The sequence below is a fragment of the Lagenorhynchus albirostris genome, chromosome 3 (genome assembly GCF_949774975.1).
Source record: "Lagenorhynchus albirostris chromosome 3, mLagAlb1.1, whole genome shotgun sequence".
NCBI lineage: Eukaryota > Metazoa > Chordata > Mammalia > Artiodactyla > Delphinidae > Lagenorhynchus > Lagenorhynchus albirostris.
In genome coordinates this window covers 105,784,314-105,807,776 of record NC_083097.1, presented here as the reverse complement: position 1 = coordinate 105,807,776, position 23,463 = coordinate 105,784,314, and the positions used below count along the sequence as shown (strand labels likewise).

Here is a 23,463-nt window from a genome sequence, read left to right as displayed (position 1 = left end):
CTCTTAGTGCTCCAGCCATACTGAAATATTCTGTTTTTCTTTTTTTCTTTTTTAATATATCATACTCTACTCCTTCTAGATCTGTTTCCTTTTCTTCCCTATTCCCCTCATACCATACTTTACCTCTCCTATCTGCCTGCTAATGGCTAGACTCCCTTCCTTGGAAAACCCTGCCTTGACACTCCTCTGACACCCCACTCCTGGATGGTATACTAAGTGATCCCCCTCGTGTTGCCACGGCCCCCTACAGTTAGCCATTTCTGACACTCTATAATAAATTTTTTTGTCTATCTCCCATACTAAACGTCTTGAAAGGCGAGTTTCATGTTCCTTGCTGCTTTCCTAGTATCATATATGGTAAGTGGCACATAAACCCTCAATAAAGATTTGGGAAACAAATGACTGGAAAAAGGTGAATTACCTTAAGCAACTCCACCACAGTTTCGGCAAATCCAACCACATACATAGCAACTGCAACAGCATTGGCAAAAGCGAAGATCAGGCCAATCGCACCGCCAAATTCTGGCCCTAGACTTCTAGATATTAAATAATATGCTCCTCCTAAAGAAAAGGAAAAAAAACACGCCAAAAGTACTAATGTTAGAATTTTAAATGTCAATCCTTTTAATTATACAAGACTTCACAAAGCACATGCCACCAGTCAACACAGCAGTTAAACTCATAGGCAAGTGGGTGAGCATATTTTTAGGAAGAAACACCCAGAAAGAATTCTTTACAACCCACTTCATTCATAACAGTTCTGAATATCCAGAGAATTCTCCTCATGTTAAATATAAAATCATCCTGCTATTTAAATATCTTTCTCTTCTAAAACTTAGATTAAAATGGGTAACAGCCTCTTCCTCATATTCAGAGACACCAAGATCATTTCCCAATGATTTTCTAAGTAGTAGTTTTAATCTTAATGTAACATTTAAATTCACAATCGACATGATTCCAGTTACTTAAATTAGTGTGGTAATTTGCTGGTAACGTGAATACTAAGGCAAAAAAGAAAGTATCAGAAGAAACTTAAAGGATAGCACATACTGGCACCCTTAACAGATATATTAATAGTTTGTATTCTAATAAATCCTGCCTAAATGGCAGAGCAGACAAAGACATTAAATAAGCTGTCATGAAGCAAGTATTTTTCTAACTTGAAAAACAAATCAGTATGATGATTTTGAGTCAGTCTAGTCTTAGTTGAAGTCACTAAGAGCTCTCCTTGTTGGACACTGATGAAGTATTTATTCTTAAGACCATATAATGAAATGCCATTAAACAGCTTAATATTTATTTCTACTGCTTTCCCAGTATAATGAAGACAAACGCAACAACAGATTCTACAATTTAATAAAGTACTAAATGTGCAAACTTTATTTTGGAAATATCTGTAATAGGTTTTGTAGTTAATTTTTATCAAGTTTCTCAAAATATTATATACTTTAAACCTGTCCAACAAAACTACCTTAGTAATTCACTTTACTAATTAATAATTTTTATCATCTTGAAAATTCTGAAGAAAAAGAATTGCAACCTGACCATTTAGTATTAGTCTCACTTTATTTATGAGATGAAATGACTTAAAAACTTCCCCCAAATCTTTCTGAACACTAAAAATTCTAATGGACTTATATAATGACAAGTTTAATTAATCACAAGGAAAATCCCTGGAATATAATTAATCACAGCCTACATTTAACAAACATGTTTTCAAAATTCATGTAAATTATTTCATTTAATCCCAATACCAATAATGAATTAAGAGAAGTATTATCTATCCCGATTTTATAGATAAGAAAATTAAGTCACAATAAAAGGTTAATTGAAATCAGTCAACCATTCACGTGCTTCAGTAGTTGACAATACAAACTTTAGAATGAGAAATATCACCAAGAGAGCCTATAAATCATGGAATTCATTTGTTATGTGTTTAAAGTTTTGATTTTATGAAATTTCAAATCTTTCTATTACTAAAAATATATATATCTTCTTTTTAAAATTTATTTATTTAATTTTATTTTGGCTGCATTGGGCCTTTGTTGCCGTGCACAGGCTTTTCTCTAGTTGCTGCGAGCGGGGGCTACTCTTCGTTGTGGTACGGGGGCTTCTCATCGTGGTGGCTTCTCTTGTTGCGGAGCATGGGCTCTAGGCACGCGGGCTTCAGTAGTTGTGGCACGCGGGCTCAGTAGTTGTGGCTCGTGGACCCTAGAGTGCGGGCTCAGTAGTTGTGGTGCACGGGCTTAGCTGCTCTGCGGCATGTGGGATCTTCCCGGACCAGGGCTCAAACCCATGTCCCCTGCATTGGCAGGCGGATTCTTAACCACTGCACCACCAGGGAAGCCCCCCAAAAATATCTATCTTAAGGGGCATTTAACATGGGTAAAGATAATGGGAAGGGAAATATGAATATTCTTTATATGAATAAAGATAATCGGAAGGGAAATGAATATAAGTAACAAATTCTGACATTTCAGAACTATTTAAAAATCTTCTTCCAATTGGGATACCTAAACTTAAAACCTAGGACCCAGTTTCATTACTTTTTAAAAGATTTTTATTTTTTTTTAAGAAAAAGTTACATATGAAGAATATAAAAGCATCTGCTTATCGTCCTATACTTTAAATTCCTGATGAAAAGCAAAAGTACTCTGCCCTATTTCTTCTCACTTCCATTCCTGCATCCTAGAGGTAACCAGTTTTAAGAGCAGCTTTCTCCCCCTTTTTTTCCTTAGCAACAAAATAGATAGCATAAAAGATCTACTACTCTGAAAGACTGGTCTATTTACTAATCAGCATAGAGTGGCATCTTAAATTAAAATTTTTATTAAATTTAAATTTTATTAAATTTTTAACTTAATTCTAGCAAGTACAATTGACTCTTGCATGACACAGGTTTGCACTGTGCAGGTCCACTTATACGTGGATGTTTTTCAACAAATATATTGAAAAACTTTTTGGAGATTTGCGACAATTTGAAAAAACTCACAGACGAATCACACAGCATAGAAATATTGAAAAGATTAAGACAAGGTTACGTATGTCATGAATGCATAAAATATATGTGGATACCAGTCTATCCTTACATAGGTATGAGTTGAGTGATATTTAATATAAAATTAATGTGTTAATTTTCTTAGTGTTTTATGTAACTTTGCTCTCAGAGAATTAATTACCGTTCAGTATGTGCCGTATTTCCCCTCACCCCTTCTAATTAGAGAAACTGACTATCATCACAGATAAATGTTTTTTTAAAATGTTACAATGTTAACAATACTGTATTATGAATATGACTGTACTGCTATATGCCATAAAAATTGTACAATGATTCACTCAGTGTATAGGCTAGGCTATCCTGACACAATCGTATCATTATACTGGGTTACAATAAAGCAATCATATTGCTGCCTCTTTGTTATCAATGTATGAATTGTTATACCTGTAAGTAAATACAAATTTCTTTTTCCACATTAGCCTCTCTTTTTTTAATGTTTTTTTAATTTCTCATATTTAAAAAAATTTTTTTGTTGGAGGATAGCTGATTTACAATCTTGTGTTAGTTTCAGGTGTACAGCAAAGTGAATCTTTTCATATTTATCTCTAGTGTTAGTAATATGTGTAACATACACTACACAGTGTTTTGTATTATATAAGACAATATTGATGTAGGCAGTGACAGATGATACATCTTGCAAACAGATGATATAAAACATATGGGATCAGTACAGTACTGTAAATGTACCTTTTCCTCCCTAGGATTTTCTTAATAACATTTTATTTTCTCTAGCTTACTTTATTGTAAGAATGCAGTATATAATACATATATACAAAATATGTGTTAATTGATGGTTTATGTTATCTGCAAGACTTCTGGTCAACAGTCTATTAGTTAAGTTTTGGGGGACTTCAAAGTTATACATGGATTTTCGACTGAACAGGGGTCATCAGCATCTCTAACCTATGTGTTGTTCAAGGGACAACTATACTATTACCATTCCCATTTACATATACGAAAATTAAAGCTTAGAGAAGTTAAATAACTTGACCAAGGTCATGCAAGTAGTAAGGGAAGAAGTAGGCTTAAACTCAGGTCTCTCTGACTTGTGTGCTTACTTGGTACAGTAGGTATAATTAAATTAGCCTTTTTATTATCATTGAATAAGCTGAAGAGTATGAAAAAAATTATGATGAATTAAGAGGCAACAATAGAAAAAATAACTATTTTATTTACAAAAAATCTACTGCTCAAGCAAACACGGGAAGTCAATATGGAAAAACTACCCTCATGGACTCTCATAATTTGGCCATAAAATGCCTTGTCTCCTGAGTGTAGAAGACATCAATGAGTCAGGTACGAGAGATACTTAAGTAATGACAATACTATATACACTGGGTTCCATTATTACTACACATTGATCTGGGGACACATGCCCCTGAAGCTCTCACTAGATTTCAAATCAACAACCAAAACACTGACTAGGTTAATCAAGAGCCATATGATTACTGGCCATAAAGTAAGTCACTATAAATTTCAAAGAATTGAAATGAGACAGTATTACTGACCACAACAGTGTTAAATTAAATGTATAGACTTCCCCTAACTATTTCTAAATTATGCAACACACTTTTAAGTAACCCACTAGTAAAAGAATAAACCACAGGGAAATTAAAAAGCATTTTGAATTGAATGATAATGAAAAGAAAACATATCAAAATTAGTGGGATATATCTAAAACAGGAATTACAGGGAAATTTATAGTTTTAAATTCTTATATTAAAAAATGATACTTCAATTAAAAATAAATAAATAAATAAGGTGAAATCAATGATCTAAGCTTCTACGTTAAGAAAGCAGAAGTAAGTAAACCTAAAGTATAAAAAAATAATAAAGGGTTAAAACCACTGATGCAGAAAACAATAAAGAAAAATCAATAAGGCCAAAATAGGCAAACTCCTTGAAAAACCTGCCAAAACTATAACAAGAACAGTAAACTGAAATAATCCTATAGCTATCAAAGAAATTAAATTTGTAATACACACACACACACACACACACACACACACACACACAACCATAGGCACAGGTAGCTCCATTGTTGAGGAAGAAATAAGATCAATTTTACAAAAACTGTTTCAGAAAACTGAGGATGAAGGAATACTAGCCAACACCCCTTATGAGTTTAGCATAATCCTAACGCCAAAACCTGACAAAGTTTATTACAAAAAAAAGAAAATTTTAGACAAATATTCCTCATGATCATAGATTAAAAAATCTTTAACAAAATGTTAGCAAGTAAAAAGTAGCAGAAAGCATAATATCTTTGACCAAATATATCTTTGATCTTTGTGGGGTTTATGCCACAAATGCTAGGTTATTAAGATTCAAAATATCATATAATTTGTGATAATAACAGAATAAGAGAAGAAACCCATATAACCATTTCAACAGATGTAGAAAAAATCATGACAAAATTCAACATCCATTCATAATAAACAGTCAGCAATTCAGAAATAGAACTGTCTCAATCTGACGAATGACATCTTCCAAAACTCCATAGTTAACATCTTAATAGTGATATATTGAACTCAATCCCTCTAAAACTGGGAACAGGCAAGGATGTTTATTCTCACCACTTCTATTCACCATGGTATTGGAGGTCCTACCTAATTGAACAGTGTGAAAAAAGAGAGGGAGAGAAAGAGGGAGACAGGAAAATACTAAAGATTGGAAAGAAAGAGTATAAACCATCTCTATTCACAGATGACATGACTGTTTATGTTTAGCAAAGTCACAGAATAGAGAACCAAGATATGAAAGTCTATTGCATTTCTATACACAATCATAAAAAAATTGGAAAATGAAATTTACAAATACCATTTACCAGATGAAAAACATGACTGATGGGTAAATTTAACAAAACATGCAAGACTTGTATACTGAAAATATACAACATTACTGAGAGAACCAAAGACCTAAATAAATGGACAGATATAGCATGTTTAGAGATTGGAAGATTCAATATTGTTAACATGACCATTCTTCCCAAAAAGATTTTTTAAGAGTGAAATTCCAAAGCCCCAGCAAGGTTTTTTGTTTTTGTAGAAATTGATATTGCTAATTCAAAAATTTATATGGAAATACAAAGAACCTAGAAGAGCCAAAACAATTTTGAAAAAGAACAGAGTTGAAAGACTTAGGACATATAAAGCTAAGCAATCAAAACAGGGTAGTCTTAGAATAACTGGCATAAGAGAACAAACAAACAAATCAGTGGAACAGGATACAATACGGACAATACACAGAAAACTGATCTTTCAACAACAGTACCAAAACTAATTCAACATGGAATAGATAGTTGGTTGACAAATGGTGCTGGAAGAAGTGGCTATCTATATGGGGGGATAAGAGTAGGGGAGAGAAGAACAATCTCTGTCTCACATAATGTGAGGCTATTCATAGTTAAGAATCTAAAAATAAACCATAAAGATTCTAAGGGAAAACATAGGGAAATATCATCATGACCTTGGGATAAGCAAAGATTTCAAGACAGAACAATAAAAGCACTAGTCAATAAATTAAATAGACAGATAAATAAATCTGAGAATCTGGGCTTCCTCAAAATGGTAAACGTTTCCTCTTCAAAAGACATGATTTAGAAAACGATAAAAAAAGATGATGCAAGTCACACACTAGGAAAAATATACACAATACATGTTAGACATAAGACTTGTATCCAGAAGGTATTTTTAAAAATTCCTCCAAATCAGAAACAAAAAGATAACCCACTTTAAAAACTGGCCAAAGATATGAAAATATTACAAGGTAAGATATACAAGTGGTCACAAGCACATGAAAAGATGCTTATCATCATCATCATTAATCATCAGGGAAATGCAGTGGCGGTAAGACACTATTAAACCTTCATAAACACAGCTATAATTAGAAAGCTGTAACAAGTGTTGGCAAGAATGTGGAAAAACTGGTAGTCTCATATATTGCTGATGGGAGTATAAAATGGTACGACCACTGTAGAAAATCACTTGGCAGTTTCTTATAAATGAAAAGTATACCTACCCCATGAATCAAGAAGTCATTCCTAGGTAGTGTCCCAAAATGAACAAAAACATACAAAACCACAAAGACTTGTACAAGAATGTTCATGTCAGCTTATTCATAATAACCTCATACTAAAAAATAGCCCAAATGTCCATCAATAGGCACTAAATAAACACATTTTTTACTATTACAAATTTTATAGTGATAAAATGGAATACTACACAGTAACAAAAATGAACAAACTACTAAAATGGATATATTCCAAAGACATTATGTTAGGTGAAAGAGATGAGACATAAAAAGAGTACCTTCTGTATAATCCAGCCTGGGCTACCAGTGAGGATCTGATTGTCAAGAAACTTTCCAGTGTGATGGAAATATTCCATGTTTTGATTGAGCTAGATGTTACGCAGGTTTACATGCTTATGAAAACTCACAGAACTGTAAACTTAAAATCTGTGCATTTCACTACATGTGAATTTTACTTCAATAATGCTTATTTAATAAGCTATAAATCAACTGTCAACAACTAACATTTTTTAAATTGTACCATAGTCAAAATGAGATAGCAGGAAGTAATCATATATGTTAGACTTCAAAAGGAGATTTCTGGAAAGGGGCATTATCAGATACAGCTTTCACGAATACTCACAACAACTGACTTCAACTCAAACTACATAGAACCTTTAAAGTAATATGCACAAAGATAAAAAACCCAAACAACTATATGCAGGAAGGTAGGAGCAGTATTTATTAAATTTTGACCAGGCACTCTGGATGTTTGTCTAATAACTATGCCACAAAACAGACATTTCTTAAACCACATGTGGCTCTTAAAAGTTCTCATCACAAAGAAAAAAAATTTTTCCCTTTGGTATCTATAACAGATGATGGATGTTCACTAAACAATGTGGTAATTATTAAAATATATATAAGTCAAGTCATTTTATGCCCTATTAAACTTGTACAGTGTTGTATGTCAATTATATCTCAATAAAAATAAAAATAAATCACACATGGCTCAGTTAGCACCATATGGCTCTATGTGCTAAGGTGGACTAAATGTTTCATATTAATGTGAAAAATATTTGAATTTTTAGAAACACTAACAAACCTGTTCAACTCCAAGTTAATTTCTTTTGGACTATTTAATCTTCATTTATTGTGAAGTAATGCTTCACATGAAGTAATGCTACTAATGCTCACTCTTAGACAAAAGTTGGACAACAAATCTTACTGTCCATTGTGATGCTGAAAAATCACAGCAAGCATGTGGTCTAGGACATCCTCAGTGACTCAAGGTTGTGGGTAACAATCTCTGAACAAAACCAAACTTTGACACACATTTTCTATCAAAATTAATTTCTTTCAAAGATTAGCTTGAAGCCCATTCAATTTAAAATACAAACTACAACTACGAGGTAGAAAAATGAACACATTTAAAATTTAATAAAGTCTGAAAGGTAATAAGCTCCAGTTTTAAACAGTTTTGTGAAACGACAATGTGATGGTTAATTTTATGTGTCAATCTGGCTGGGCCCTAGAGCCCAGATATGTGGTCAAACATTATTCTAGATGTTTCTGTGAGGGTGTTGGGCTGAGATTTACATATAAATTGATGGACTATGAGTAAAGCAGATTGCCCTCCATAATTTGTGTGAGCCTCATTCAATCAGCTGAAGACCTAAATAGAACGAAGACAGACATCCCCTCTCCAACAAAAGAGAATTCTATAGTAGATAAGCCTTCACATGTGAACTCAGGCCATTCCTGGATATTCAGCCTGATGGCCTTCAGATTAAACTGCAGCATCAGCTCATTCCTGAGTCCTCAGACTGCTGGTTCACTCTTGAATATTTTGGGCTTCCCAGCCTCTGCAATCACATGACTCAACTCCTTCCAATTATTCTTTCTACCTATGTACACTTCCTATTGGTTCTGTTTCTCTGGAGAACCCAGACTAATACATACATGATACAAGGTAAAATGCAAATCACACCAAAAAAGGTCTTGTATACAAAATATATAAAGAACTCAAAGCTCAATAGTAGGAAACCACAATAAAATAACCTCAATAAATACCCTCCAAAACACTGGGCAAAAGATTTGAGTATAGAAAGAAAACTATTCAGCAATTACTCTTCAGAGTTCATCTGGTATGATTAGCAAATACTCCAGAATCCTTTGTCAGAGCAGTAAGCTACCTACTTCTGTACACTCACTTAACAGTTTATTCAAAGACACCTTGTATAAAATTCTGAGGAAGAACTTTAGGAATGCTATGGGGTGATGATGGATCCAAATGGATTCAACATCCATTTTAGTTATTGTTCTAGGAAATGTATCCTAATACCCTGGTTAACAAATACGCAACAAGGAATCTGCCTGTTAACATTCAGTAAATTTCCTCTATTCCGTTGCCATTATGAAGCCATACAGGAAAAGGCGAAGTGACAAACATGTAATCTTCAGACCATAATTCGGTACTATGTTATCATTGTGACTGATCACTTGAATACGTTAAACTTTAAAATCAAAGACATGTAGCTCTAATTCTGCAGCAGACAATTTGGGAACCAAGTTAAAGTATTTTTAATCATTAAAGACTGGCAAAATTGAAAGGTCACCAAATGAATCAAAGAGAAAACCCAAGCCAAATTATTTACAATTACTTGCCAGATTCACGTTTGAGTTACTTGTGGTGCATAAGTAGTGCTTTACTGAACTGAAAACACAATGTTTATGTTTAAGTCCAATAACTCATAATATAAGTTATAGAACTGCTTTTATTCTTTTTTTTTTTGGCCATGCGGCATCTTAATTTCCCCAACCAGGAATCGAACCAGTGGAAGTAAGGAGTCCTAACCAGTGGACTGCCAGGGAAGTCCCAACTGTTATAGAACTGCTTTTTACAGCTTCTTCAAACATTTCACTGATCTGAAAAACTACAATTTGAAATAATTTAGCAATAAAAGGAAAGAACTACAGAGCTGAAATCTAATTTACAACTCCTTGGTTGGTAATGATAGGAACTGATAAAGTTATACAATAGGCTAAACAAAAAAATCTGACAATCAATGATAATCTGATTTTTTACCAATACAGAGAGTACCTTCTGTCACTTACAAGATGTGAAAAATGTTAGTTTTTCCTCACTTCCAATGGTTTGGCTTTACCTATATACAAAAGTGAGGAGGTCAATTATTTCAGAGAGAAGGAAAAGATACCAGTATGTGAAGGTAATTCTGACATATTGCAGACATTTTTAAAAGGTTTACCAGTAGAATTTGCATAAAATTAATTTTGTTTAAAAAAAAGGCTGTTTAATTTTGTATAATGCAACATCAATGTTGTATGACATCAGACAATGTATTTCAAAGACCATGGTACCATGCCTAGCAGTTAGATCTCAAAAAATAACTGTCACTATTATCTGAACATAAGCTCCAAGAAAATAATAGGGTCTTGTCTGGCTTGCACTGTTACAAACCCAGTGCCTGACACAAAGTGCTCAACAATTATCTGTTGATTGACTGAAATACAAGGAATATAAAAATTTGATCTTAGTCACTTATGCAGATTTCTATTGACTTTAGATTCTCAGAACTGCCCATCACAAATTTGATGTAGCCTGGGCTTTTATGTGAAAGTGTACTGACCTCTGCTTTTTTTTTTTTTTTCTGACCTCTGCTTTTAATACTCCAAACCAGAAAGTGGTTGAAGAACTGTTCCCTTCTATTGCTCAGTTCACATAATACACTATAATCCACAAGCAGAATTTACATTTCCATCTTATAAAAGGTTGCCTGTGGTTGTCCTCTATTTCACAGATGAGTTGATATTCAGAGGTTAATTATCTGAGAACAGAAGAGACTCTGGTCTGTGAAATCTAGGAAATGCAGACCTGAGTGACAGTGGCTGCTGGCCAGCGCCATCTAAGTTGCAGAACCTGTTGCACACGGTCCAAGGAAATTCTGTAAAATCCAAGATCTCAAGGACACTGGGAGGACTTGCAGAACAGGAAAGAGCTCTGGGCTCCCAGGTGCAACAATCTGTAGAGCCTGAATATGTGCGCTAGGGCAGGGAGTATGCCAGTGACTCCATCAGCTAGTTGCTGGTGCTAGTTTTATTCTGTAGAGGCAGAGGGCCTAGGGGATGGTTCTCTAACCTGCCACCAGTAGCTTTAAATAGCAACCCCCCATATTACTATAGTCTAATCAAGACTGAAACTCAGAATCTTGTATTTTCTAAGTTTTTACTTTTTTTCCCAGAAACCCTGAATATTTCCATATTATTTTTATCCTAGACTTCATAATTGGACACTATTACATTTGTTCACAAGTTGACAGTTAATTTATATTTTTTAAAAAACTACACTTTTCTAGATTGGTACCTGTTTAATATCTAAAATGTACTGTTAAAGCCAACGTTAAGGCTATTTAGTAACATTAACTAGCTGTGGCATAAATCACACAACACTAGGAAAAGTACACATTTCACACACTTACATGGAGTTGGAAGTACATATACCTCACAAAACAAGAATAAAATATTATTCAGTGTTAATATAAAAATACATGTCATAATTCAGTTAAGAGTCAAGATAAATAAAATTAAAATGTCAAGCACTACCTCAAAATAGTTCTTTATATTAATAACTACGCACTCAAGTTTACAAAAGGGCTCTTAAGACAGAAATTAGTAAAGAGAGCAGCCACAACGTCTCAGCAATATTTTGAGTAAAATACTTCCTTGTTAATGCCCTTAATAGTCAACTTTCAGTCCACAGAAAATTAAGATGGGTCTCCAGACATCTCTGTTCCCGTAGTATCCCTCCACTTCTCCTATCTAAGTCTTTGCACCCTGACCCTCCAGATAGCTCTAGCTCTACTGCTCTCCTCTTACGCAGCCCTTTCAAGGAAGGAAGTCAAATAAAGTCCTCAGTGGTTGGGCTAGAGGGCATCCAATGCAGGCACCCTTGGTCCCATATTACTAAAAGATAAAAAGCTTATTGTGAAGAACAGCAAATAAACTGCATCTATACATTAAGTCTCTTAAAGTTTGTTTTAAACCATAATTCCCTCTCTCTGTTTTTTGCTCCTTGTAAAGTTTTATTGAACAAGGATTCCTTGTTCCAGAGAGATTCCTAGTCTGGCATTTGCTGTCGTCATCCTACAGTGTCATTTAGTAAGTTCCTCTCTCCCCTGAATATGCTTCCTGAAGCTATAGGCATGATGTGATTCATATTCGATATTTCACAGGTAGTCTTATTAAGTAAAGCATTTACAAAGTTGAAATATTCCCTTTTCTTCTTCACTTATTTTGTAGAAAAATTACCCAAAGGATAAATCTCTTATCAATTTTTTGCTTACAGTGAGTTCAGGTAAGGAGTTTTCACTCAGAAAACTTGATTCACACTAGATTCTTTATCAATTTTCAAAATAAGTTTTAGTTCTCTAGCATTCTTCAAAGGTGAAAATGACATTTTTGTGTGTGTGTGATGTCTGTGAACCTAGGGATTTTATGTTCTCATTTAAATCAGTTACTATTAGTAGTAGTATTGCTGTTCTATCCAAATTTAAGTCAGTGTTAGTTTCTTCAAGTTGGCTCCTTGGTCCTTTTGACATGAAACAAAGTAGGCTTTGTTACCTTCTTTACTTTTTGATGTGGAAAGATGTCTAGACTTCTCTAGTACATTTCCTATCCAGATCTGGAATCAATGCTTTCTCCAAGGTTCCCTGGTTCCTTTGAATGGAAATACACAATGTGGGCACTCAGGGTGTTCACTGATACTGGGCTGGTCATTTGTTACAGGTGATATTTGTGGACAGAGCTAAGAAATATATACTTTTGGGATAAAATGTATGAGTCATACTGATACTTTCAATTTAGAACCATGAATACAGAATACAATGTAATCTCACCAGTTTTATACCTATATCTACTTTCTCCCTTGTGGAAATACCGTTTTTCCAAGAAACCAAAATAAATCCTGTTAGGGATCTCCAAGTCTACAAAGCAGATGGAGAGGAGACACAGGGGTTTACATTTATTGCAAGAATCTCCAGGAACTTTCACTGCAGACGATGCAGCTCATTTATTATTCTATAAAGGATTAGCCAGCTTTCTAACATCACTAACTGATCTAAGGGAAAAATGAATGCCTTCTAGCAAAGCTTCAAAGCATTTGGTCACTTCTTTAAATTAATGGCTTTCTCTTTTTCTATAGGTTTCATTATTTCAGCAAATGTATTTACTTTGTCATTTATGAACAAACGATAACAGAAGAATTCCAAATTGTATAATCCATTTTTTTTTTCTCTATAGTTAGTTACTCTCTGTGAACTATCATTTTGAGGGAACTCAGGCAAAACTGCAACAACATATGGTACTTTGCTGGGACACATCTTCATGCACTCCATATTCTCATACTTCCTTGGTGTCCAGGACAGAAAACTAGATACAAGTCTCTGAGGTATTCATAAAAATATATGAAAACTACTGGTAGTATTGAAACATGAAATGGCTTTTTAGTCACAACGCAGGAAAATCTATACTTTCCTTAAGTTTGCACTCACACAGAGAACAGAATGGGGTTTGTGCTGACAGTGGGTCCATGCCCCACTCCCCTTGAGGCTTACAACCTAGATTTGAAGGGCTGAAGACAAGGAGAAATTTTATGATGATTTGCTGATCCTCTCAAATACCTAACACAGCATCCCATTTCTCCCCCTATGTCCATTCCCCAATAGCAGCAGAATGAAATGAAGCATGGGGCACCCAGTTACATAAGAAACCAAGAATCTCTCAGCACTGTCTGATCAATCGTTGGACATAACCACATCTTGGACCCCAATTTGCTCAACCCGGATTCACGTACATATAAAACTTCAGCCAGCAGTGATGCATGCTCAGCACAGTCATAACTACAGATGTGAGCTACCAGCTTCCCTTAGGGCCATAGTGATCTGAATTCTCTGGTATGTAAAAAAATATGAAGACGACTGGGGAAAAATGAAAAGCTCAATCCGGTTCTCTCTTTCTCCAAGTACTAACGCAGAAAAAGCAGAAATTGCATGTATATAACGTCAAATACAGATCTGCAAAATAGTTGAGGCAGATGGAACAGGTAGATTCTTTTCTCACTTGATCTGCTATGATGAATTTACAGAAGCTGGTATACATTTTCTCTTCTTTCCCTTAGGATCTTCCCCTCACTCCAGCTGAATGATGAGTTTTTGTTTGGAAAATGGATTTCTTTTCTTCTTGTTTTCAGGGGTCCCAAGGCCATTCTCCTGGTGTCCTGGGTGTTCTCCCTGGGAAGAGTAAAACCTCACAAGGCAGGTCTTGTGGGCTCCAATAAAATAGGCCTCAGGGTACCCAGAGAAGAGAGCTAGAGTTGAGGGCATGGATTCAGCGTCCCAGGTGTAACTCACACAAGCTATTAGACCATGAGGACAGAACTCTGCCTAAGTTTCCTTCAGTGGGGAGGAATGAGGTTACACCTGTACAATACTGACCAAATGCAGGATGCACACCACTGATCCAAGGGCTGAAGCCTGGGAGAAGGCAACAAGGGGTGCCTTGGTGGAGAAGAAAGCCAGTTAGAAGCTCCATTCTTGTTACCAAACACACTGAACAATCTGAAGCATACATGTTTGTGTATGGATCAACTTAAAATTTTATATTCAAAATATTAGTTAAAAAGTACTTGACAGCAACTTTCTTGCCTATATAGAACCTGATATGTTGCTTCTTTAAGGTAAAAAATAACTAGAGATATTTTAAAATCTCAATTTATTTAGTGTCAGTAATCCAATGCTGATGATGTAAAAAGACTGAATTTACCTCCTCGTACAAATCCATTAGTAGCTATTGCCGAAGTAGACAATCCTGTGATAGTTGTCACAACAGTGGCCATTATTATTACAAGGACTGACAGACCTTTAGCGAAAAAGAAAAGAGACTTGAGAATACTTACACTCTCATTTAAACCTGCCACATCTAGAACTGGTTAGTCTAAGTATACTGAATTTACATTACAAGCTATAAATTATCTTACTTTTATCTCATATTAGATCAAATCAGAATTATGAAAAAAGTGACATTAAGACAACAGTCTGATACAAAGGAGAACATACTGTAGAATGATTCCAACTGCTTGAATTTTATGAGGTTCAGACTACACATGCACACAGCCCTTTCCCTATTCATTCTCAAATGAATCAAGCAGTATGTCACTTCACTTACCTATTCCAGCTTGACCCACAATCCATGACAATCTAATAAAGAGCATTACTCCCCAAATGTTTAACATACATCGTACCTAGAAAAAGAGGCCAAGTCACAGATGAAAAGTAATTAAATACACAGTAAATGCTAAACTAGCCAATAGTAGGATAACATACATTTTAAACTATAGAAGGTCCTTTCAAATCTCTTATCCCACCCTTAAACAGTTTTTTTAAAGAGCTTTATTGAGAGCTTAAATGTGAGCTAATTAAAGTATAATGTAATATACGAGTATATGTGTGTGTATGTACTTTATACACACACATTTATCTGAAGCAGCAGAAGCAAAAGAACAAGAAAGGCACAAGGAATATTTTAAGACTTCAGCCCTAAAAAAAGGAGCTTATGTTCCCCCTTATCAATGCAAGTCAGTTTTTTACTTATTCTTTTATAACGTCTTCACTTCATGATTTCTACAGCGGATTTAAGTATTATGTAATATCTGTCAACACAAAATGCCAACTGTTCACACATCTTTCGAAAACCTACTCTTTGTAAGACAGCATCCTCAATTTATTTTTACTTTTATTTATTATGCTCGTACATAGAATACAGCCTTCCAAAATAGTAAAATCTAAGAATAGGCAAACAACACAACTCAGAGCTTAAAATACACTCTACTGATTAGACAATAAAATCACTACTAGAACTGGTATTTTTCCCTCTACTTCTCCCCTAAATGTCAATACAACTCTATATTAGTGCTTCCAAAGTCCCAATGAGACTCTCTACTCCAGTCAGATCCTTAGTGCCTATTCAAACACAGAAAAAGAAAGTAAATCTGAACCTTAATCACCTAAACCTGTCTACTGAAGTGATCTCAACACTTATGTCTCCTTTATTCTGTTGCTTGTTAACATCTATACATTTCTCTTCAAAAGACAATACAGTAGCAGGAAAGGAAGCAGGCATATTTCAGCTATATTACCTGCCCAGCTTTCTTGATTGCGTTGCTCTCATCAATTTAATAGCTTCATACTTAATTTTTGAAAAGTGACAATATGTGAGATTCAGAAGAGGTTATAAAATATAACTTAGAAGTAATCAAATATAATTTGATTAAATTAATAAATATATTTACTTCACTGAATTTAATACCCACAAGGAAAGGAGGTGCAAGTATTCATTTGGTCCTCCATAACAATCAGATAAAACCGTTTAAAAAAGAGAAAGCATTATCTCGAGAATGATGATATTAGGAAGATTGTATAATAAACAAAAATGTGTAACTCTAAAATTAAGTCTATAGGTACATACTAGCACACCCTTGATCCAGCCAAACTTCACAACTCCTTTACTTTCCGCGGTATATGTGACCACAGCCTCTCGGGTTGGTGTACTTTCTTCCCCGTTTGCAAAGCCATCCTCAAAAGGTTCCTGGTTATAAGAGGAAATGCGAATTATGCTTAAGAATTATTTAAAATTTAAAATCACCTGATAAAAACAAACATCACTAAATACACTTAGTGTATTTACAAGAATCAAGGGTTTCTGAATATTTTACCTAAGGACTGAGTTTTAAAAATTTAATTATCATGAAACCCATTTTAATAATTTAAACTTTTAATTACATTTTGGTGGTATCTGGAGAACACAAAGAATACTATTTGCTAAGTATAGGCTAACCAGGTCAGTCAATTCAGACCTTGTCTCTCCAGCCACAACTTTATATTGCCTGGATGCCACCCTTCCCCTATCTGGACTTTCAGTGTTAACAATATAAAAGTCTTCTTCGTCACCAGTGAACAGTTTTCCCTTTATAGTCTCTGACAGCGGGACTCCGTGGATCCCAAGATTCACCCCTAACTCCTGCCTTTACTCACTCCTGAGTTCAGTCACTCAGCACTCTTCATTCTTTCCTTTCTAATTTTTCTCAGATTCAGACGTGAACTGGTTGACACAATGCATTTTCACTAGTGTTTCCTTCTAAGGCTTTTATGTTTCATGTCTGATTCTATAATTCTTAGTTTTTCTTCTTTATATTCTCTCTTTCCTTCTCTCCATGGCTCTCAACTTTTGTTCAGTCCCAACACACCCAAGGCACATGACAAACTTCCAAACCAGTGGCAGTGCCTTAAACAGATCATGAAGGGTGGAAGGGTGTTGGGAAATAGAAAATGTTCTAGATCTAGAATCCTGTCCCTAACACTAGCCCCATAGTTCTTCCTCTACCCATATCTCAACAGCAGGGAACAAAGTACAGCTATATTTCAAACATTCAGTCTTTAAATGAAAAAGAGCCAACTAAATTAATTATCATTTAATCCTGAACACTGTGATCTAGATTTCCTACAATACTTTTTTAAGAAATCATTTTCAGTAGTTATACCCTCTACTGAATTCTGAATATAATTTTTTTCATAGAAATGAGCTGCAGCAAGTTCTGTGTTACAACAGAGAAAAAACTATGTAGTAATCCAAACTTCCTTTTTTTCTTTGACTTCTGTTAGCCAAGTAGACTCATTTAATTCCCTTAATGCATTATTGCTATATGGCCTTTCAAAGTGCTATCAACCTAGATCAGCTCTTATATTCCATATTTTTATAATGTACCTACTGCAAATTCTTAGATTTTTAAGCAATAGAAGAAACAGTATAGTAAGTTAGATGCAGTAATTTCTTTAAGTATATTTTTTGAAATTATTTTACCTAGGCTCTTTTAAATAATGAAATTTTAAACTAATCTCCACGTTTACACTAAAAGACATAGCTATAACTTCAACTACATGAAATACATGGAAAATAACTCATTTTAAGATTACTAAGAACTTAAAAATGAACTTTAATGTTGACTAATTCTGATAGCTCACAAACTTTTAAAAACAGATCCTAAGAGAAATAAATCATCATAATTTCCCTTACAGCACAGTTTCATAACTACTGTCTACTGTATCAAATGATTATTGTACTTTAAAAAGGATGCCCCAGGCTTATGGCATATAAGACACTTCATAAAAATTCTGTAATCACCCCAATCTTCTATACTTTTTAAAACAGCCTTACTGAGCTCTTATTCACATACTCACCCATTTAAAGTGCATATTTCAATGATTTTTAGTATATTCACAAAGTTGTACAATTATCACCACAGTCAATTTTAGAACATTTCCATCATCCCAAAAGAAGCTCCACACCTGTAAGCAGTCACTCTCCATTTCCCCTTTTCTGAAGCTCCTGGCAATTACTTACTGACTTTCTATCTCTATGGATTTGCTCTTCTGATATTTCATATAAATGGAATAATGCAATCATACAACATGTGGCCTTTGTGTGCGGCTTCTTTTCCTTAGCATAACGTTTTCAAGGTTCATCCATGTTATAGTACATATCACTCTTTTTTATTGCCAAATAATATTCTGTTGTATGGATATACCCCATTTTAAAATCTGTTCATCAGCTGATGAACATTTGGGCCTATTCTACATTTTAGCTATTATGAATAATGCTGCCGTGAATATCTGTGCACAAGTTTTTGTGTAGACATGTGTTCTTCATTTACCTTGGGTATATACCTAGAAGAATTTCTGGGCCATGAAATACTTTTTGCAATGACTATTTCTGGTTGTCTTTCCCACCTCTTCTTTTGTATCAGTCTGCAGACTGTCACTCCTCATTTTAGTCCATGTGTCTATTTTTATCCCTCTTTCGTGCTTAGAATTTGTTATAAACATGGAAACCAGTAATAGTTAAACGTGTGAGAAATACGTACAAACAGGAAAAAATGTAATCGGGGCCTGTGTAGCTCAGCAACCCACTTTGGCTTTACGTCCACTGTTGTTTATGTTCTATACAGTAGGACATCACTGATGAATTCCCCCAACGCTGCCCCCAAAAAAGAAAAAAAAGAGAATTGATGGCTCAACTGTTCAATTATTCAAATAAAGCCAGAACAAAAATGTTTGCCTATTAACTCAATCAACTTTAAAGTAGACAGAAGTTCCTTAGATTTCACTCTAGGATATTTGGTGCTCTTCAGTTATAAAATAACATAAAATATTATATAACCTGCAAGTATTACAGGAAAATATAATGCCTATAATAATACACAAGAAAATACAATGCCTATAATTATACACAGAGAGATATTTCTATTCCCATCTCTATTAAAAGAAAACTAAAGATGTGTGTACTTAATAGGCTACTTTCTCCAAGGCTAAATTCTGATGTGCATGTCTTTTTAATAATTCAGAAGCAGGCAGGCGTCTTAATATTTTTGCTTTATTTATTAGAATTCCACCTGAAAATTGAAGATCTAGCAATAATTATACCGGTTTCCACAATACTATGAACAACTATATTCAAAAAACACCGTAAGATTTTTCTGCATGTATAACATATTTTAAAAGAAAAATGAATCCAAATAAAATTTAAGTTTAACTTCCTTATCATGTTCCAATAGCTCTATTTTAAAAAGTGTTATTAATCTTTAAAATACAATTCAAAAATTAAAATGAATTGAGTATGTTATTTTTTATATTTCAATCAACAGATTTAAGTTAAATAAAATTGGGTTTATATTTATTTCCTGAAATAACAAGAAACCAAGGTAGAATACATTTTGTTTCTATAAATACATTAGTTTCAGAGAAATAAGGAAATTGTTGAGTATGGCGTTTTATCTACACACACACACACACACACAAAATATTGTATACAAATCTTATTACCAGGAAAATTTCACATATACACTTATGAACTATAAATTATACTGACAGAAAAGTACATAAATAAAATCTTCAATCTACCTACCATTTTCAGAGAAATGAAGGGTTTGTGTTTTTTACTGTTTTTCACATAATGAATACAATGTCAAAAATAACAACATGATTTTTTGGATAACACCATATTAAATGAGGTGGAACAAACTAATTTAAATTTATTTGGGGAAATAATCTTTCAAAAAGTAGCACTGTAAATCTGAGTCTACAAAGCAAGGATTAAGACTGGGCATGAGGGACTTCGCTGGTGGTGCAGTAGTTAAGAATCAGCCTGCCAATGCAGGGGACACGGGTTCGAGCCCTGGTACGGGAAGATCCCACATGCCGCGAAGCAACTAAGCCCGTGCACCACAACTACTTAGCCTGCGCTCTAAAGGCTCATGAGCCACAACCACTGAAGCCCACGCGCGTAGAGCCCGGGATCCGCAACAAGAGAAGCCACCACAATGAGAAGCCCGTGCACTGCAACGAAGAGTAGCCCTCGCTCGCCGCAACTAGAGAAAGCCCGTGCACAGCAACAAAGACCCAAAGCAGCCAAAAATAAATTAAAAAAAAAAAAAAGACTGGGCATGAGAACAAGAGTGGGGAAGAGAGGAAGAGACAGAGGAAACAATGGAAAACACAGAGAGGTAGACCCTCAGTAACTGGAAGGATTTCTTAATTTGAGGAGCCATGAAACACAGAGTTCCACCAGGCTGTTAAAAAATTCATGACTGGAAATTAGGAGAGGGGCCAGGGATAAAGAGCTAGTGGGTGAAGCTATGGAAAAAGAATGAAAAGAGAAACTTTGGGAAAGAAAACCTGAGTAGCTGAGCATTTTTCTGAGAATACAGAAAACATAAGAATGAAAGGGAACTCTGGTTTCCATGGTCATTTATTTCTTTGCAGGGAGTAGAGAAAAGGAGAATTTCTGCACTGTGGATACTCTCCCTTGTATATTCAAATTTCTACCTCAACTTGATCATTCTTTGTCCTCTAACCATAGTTATCTTTTTGCTGCACACCACACACCCCACCTCCAAATGTCCAGCCAAACGTGCTGAAATACTACCCCACGTTCATCAATGCACACCAACCTGGCTTCACCATGCCACAACACTGGAATAGTTTTAAGACATCCAAGGACTTCTCTGCTACCAAATCTAATAAATCTAATGTACAGTTTTTAGTCCCTGTCTCAAAGAACTTTTGAAACAGCTCATGATACTGTTGACAACTCCCTCTTTCTTCAAACTTCTTTTGAAATACCACACTCTCTTAGCCTCTTCCACCCAGCAGTTAAATGGTAAGAGTCCTTTCAATACTTGGTCTTAGACCCATCTCTTTTTTTCACTGTTTCTCCTATGGTCATCTCACCAGACCTGTAGCTTTAAACACCCTCTGTATGTGATAAGTAATAAGTGACGGCTCCCATACTTTTCCAGATCAGACCTCCCCTCTCAATATCAGCCCTGTGTGTAAAATACTGATGTTGCCACTTTTATAGTTCCTTACTTTCACTACTCCAATTCTTACCAAATAAGAAAAAAGAAATTGTCAGTGTACTACAAACAACTTTCCTCTAAATGAAAAGGAGAGGGAAACAGTTTCTCTTTTTTGGATTAGTTTTTAATTCTTAAAGGTTTCAGTAGACACTTAAATATCAAAAAAAGTATCTGATCAGAAAGATAGTACGTTCTAGACTCACAGATTTAGAGAACGAACTTATGGTTACCCATGGGGGTGGGGGGAAGGGGGGGGAGGGATGGATTGGAAGTGTGGGAGTGACTTGTACACCCTGCTATATTTAAAACAGATAACCAACAAGGACTTACTGTATAGCACAAGGAACACAGCTCAATATTCTGTAGTAACATAAATGGGAAATGAATTTGAAAAGAATAGATACATGTATAACTGGATCACTGTGCTATATGCCTGAAACTAACACAACATTGTTAATCAACTATGCTCCAATATAAAAATTTCTTAAATAAAATTAAAAAAAAACTTTCCATCAAAAAATTCTTAATAATTAAAATCCTTTATAATGTAAATTGATTTTAGATTTATTCTGCAATACACGTCTTAAAATTTTAGTTTTTCAGTTTCCAATATCCAAAACTTAACTTGTTTTGAATTCACTAATTTAAATTACCCTTTACATATCAAAGGTCATAACTCACACTCTGCTTGACCTAAAAAAAAAATACAACTGAACACAAAGGCTAGGCTTATTGATGATTTCTCAGTAAAAAAATTCCTAAAAAATCAAGCTATCATTTCTTCCCTAACACCAGAATTTTTTTCAGTATTTTAGAGACAACCTAGGATGAAGACAGATTTTTTAAAGTGATGAACAATAAAGCTTTAGGAAAAAATACTTATCCAAGCTTTTAAAAAATTACAATTAGAAACCTTAACACTGCTTTCACTGGCTCTGTAACCGAGAGTGCAGTATTGTCTTCTGTGTACATCCTCATCATGGGCACACCAACACACTTTTCATTGATAAATGCTTTAGGTACACATTACACCAAAATGTCAGTTATTTTCTTTCTTCAGACATCCCAGTTACTAAGTCCACAAGACTTTCATCTCAAGTATACAAGGTAGTGTAGATGGTCTTTGCGACATCACTGGACAAGGATGTTAATACCCATGAAAGATGATTGTGCAGTGCTCAGAATGATTTATGATCATGTTTTGTCCAAAGCTGAATAAAGGTGCTTATCATTGTACAAAGAAAAATCAAGACTGTCTAGACAGTGCAACTTTTGAATACAGTTAGAATAAAACACATTTCTGGCAAAGCCTATTACCAAATATATTCATTTTTATACAAATTTATTCTCTTTTTTATAGTTAAACTGGTAAAGACTTGGCAAAAGTATCTTAGCTCAGCAATTTCAGGCCATAGTAGGCAAAAGACAGTAACCTACATAATTTTTTTAAAATTTGGGAGGAGGAGAAAATGTTTGGGTTTTTATTTTGTCTTACTGGTGTTTCAAAGAACAACTGAGCAAAGCTGTACCAAACTATCTCTTTAGGTCTATGGCTGCTACAATATTGTTTCCAGGTAGACTTAAGGGTGCTCAAATATGGACACTTTTTGAAGAGGGAAATGTACCAGTCCCTTAAAGTAACTTCTGATATTTTTCTGTTACCTGAAGATTCTACAGTTGCAAAAAGCAGTTTCTGAGCATAAACCACAACCACATCCTTCCACTCATTCATTAAACAAATATTTATTAATCAGTTTTATCAAGAACCACGCTAGGGACTCCCAGAGTTGATATTTTTATAGTAGAGGCTAAAGATGATGGGTAGGTTTTCTATCTTCTATCCAGGGCATTTTCTACTATACCAAGAAGCCTCTATTAATTGTTTAATCCAGTTAAAAAAAAAAAACAA

The 23,463-nt window shown here is 34.6% G+C and overlaps 1 protein-coding gene across 1 annotated transcript in view; it reads right to left on the bottom strand.

Moving 5' to 3' along the window:
- SLC12A2 (solute carrier family 12 member 2) overlaps positions 1-23,463 on the bottom strand; it is a 109,939-nt gene that overhangs the window by 64,963 nt on the left and 21,513 nt on the right. The window contains exons 2-5 of the mRNA XM_060143503.1: positions 16,610-16,729; positions 15,311-15,386; positions 14,909-15,004; positions 422-561 (exon numbers count right to left, since the gene is read on the bottom strand). Coding sequence (XP_059999486.1) covers positions 422-561; positions 14,909-15,004; positions 15,311-15,386; positions 16,610-16,729 — 432 coding nt within the window. The remainder of the gene's footprint in view (positions 1-421; positions 562-14,908; positions 15,005-15,310; positions 15,387-16,609; positions 16,730-23,463) is intronic.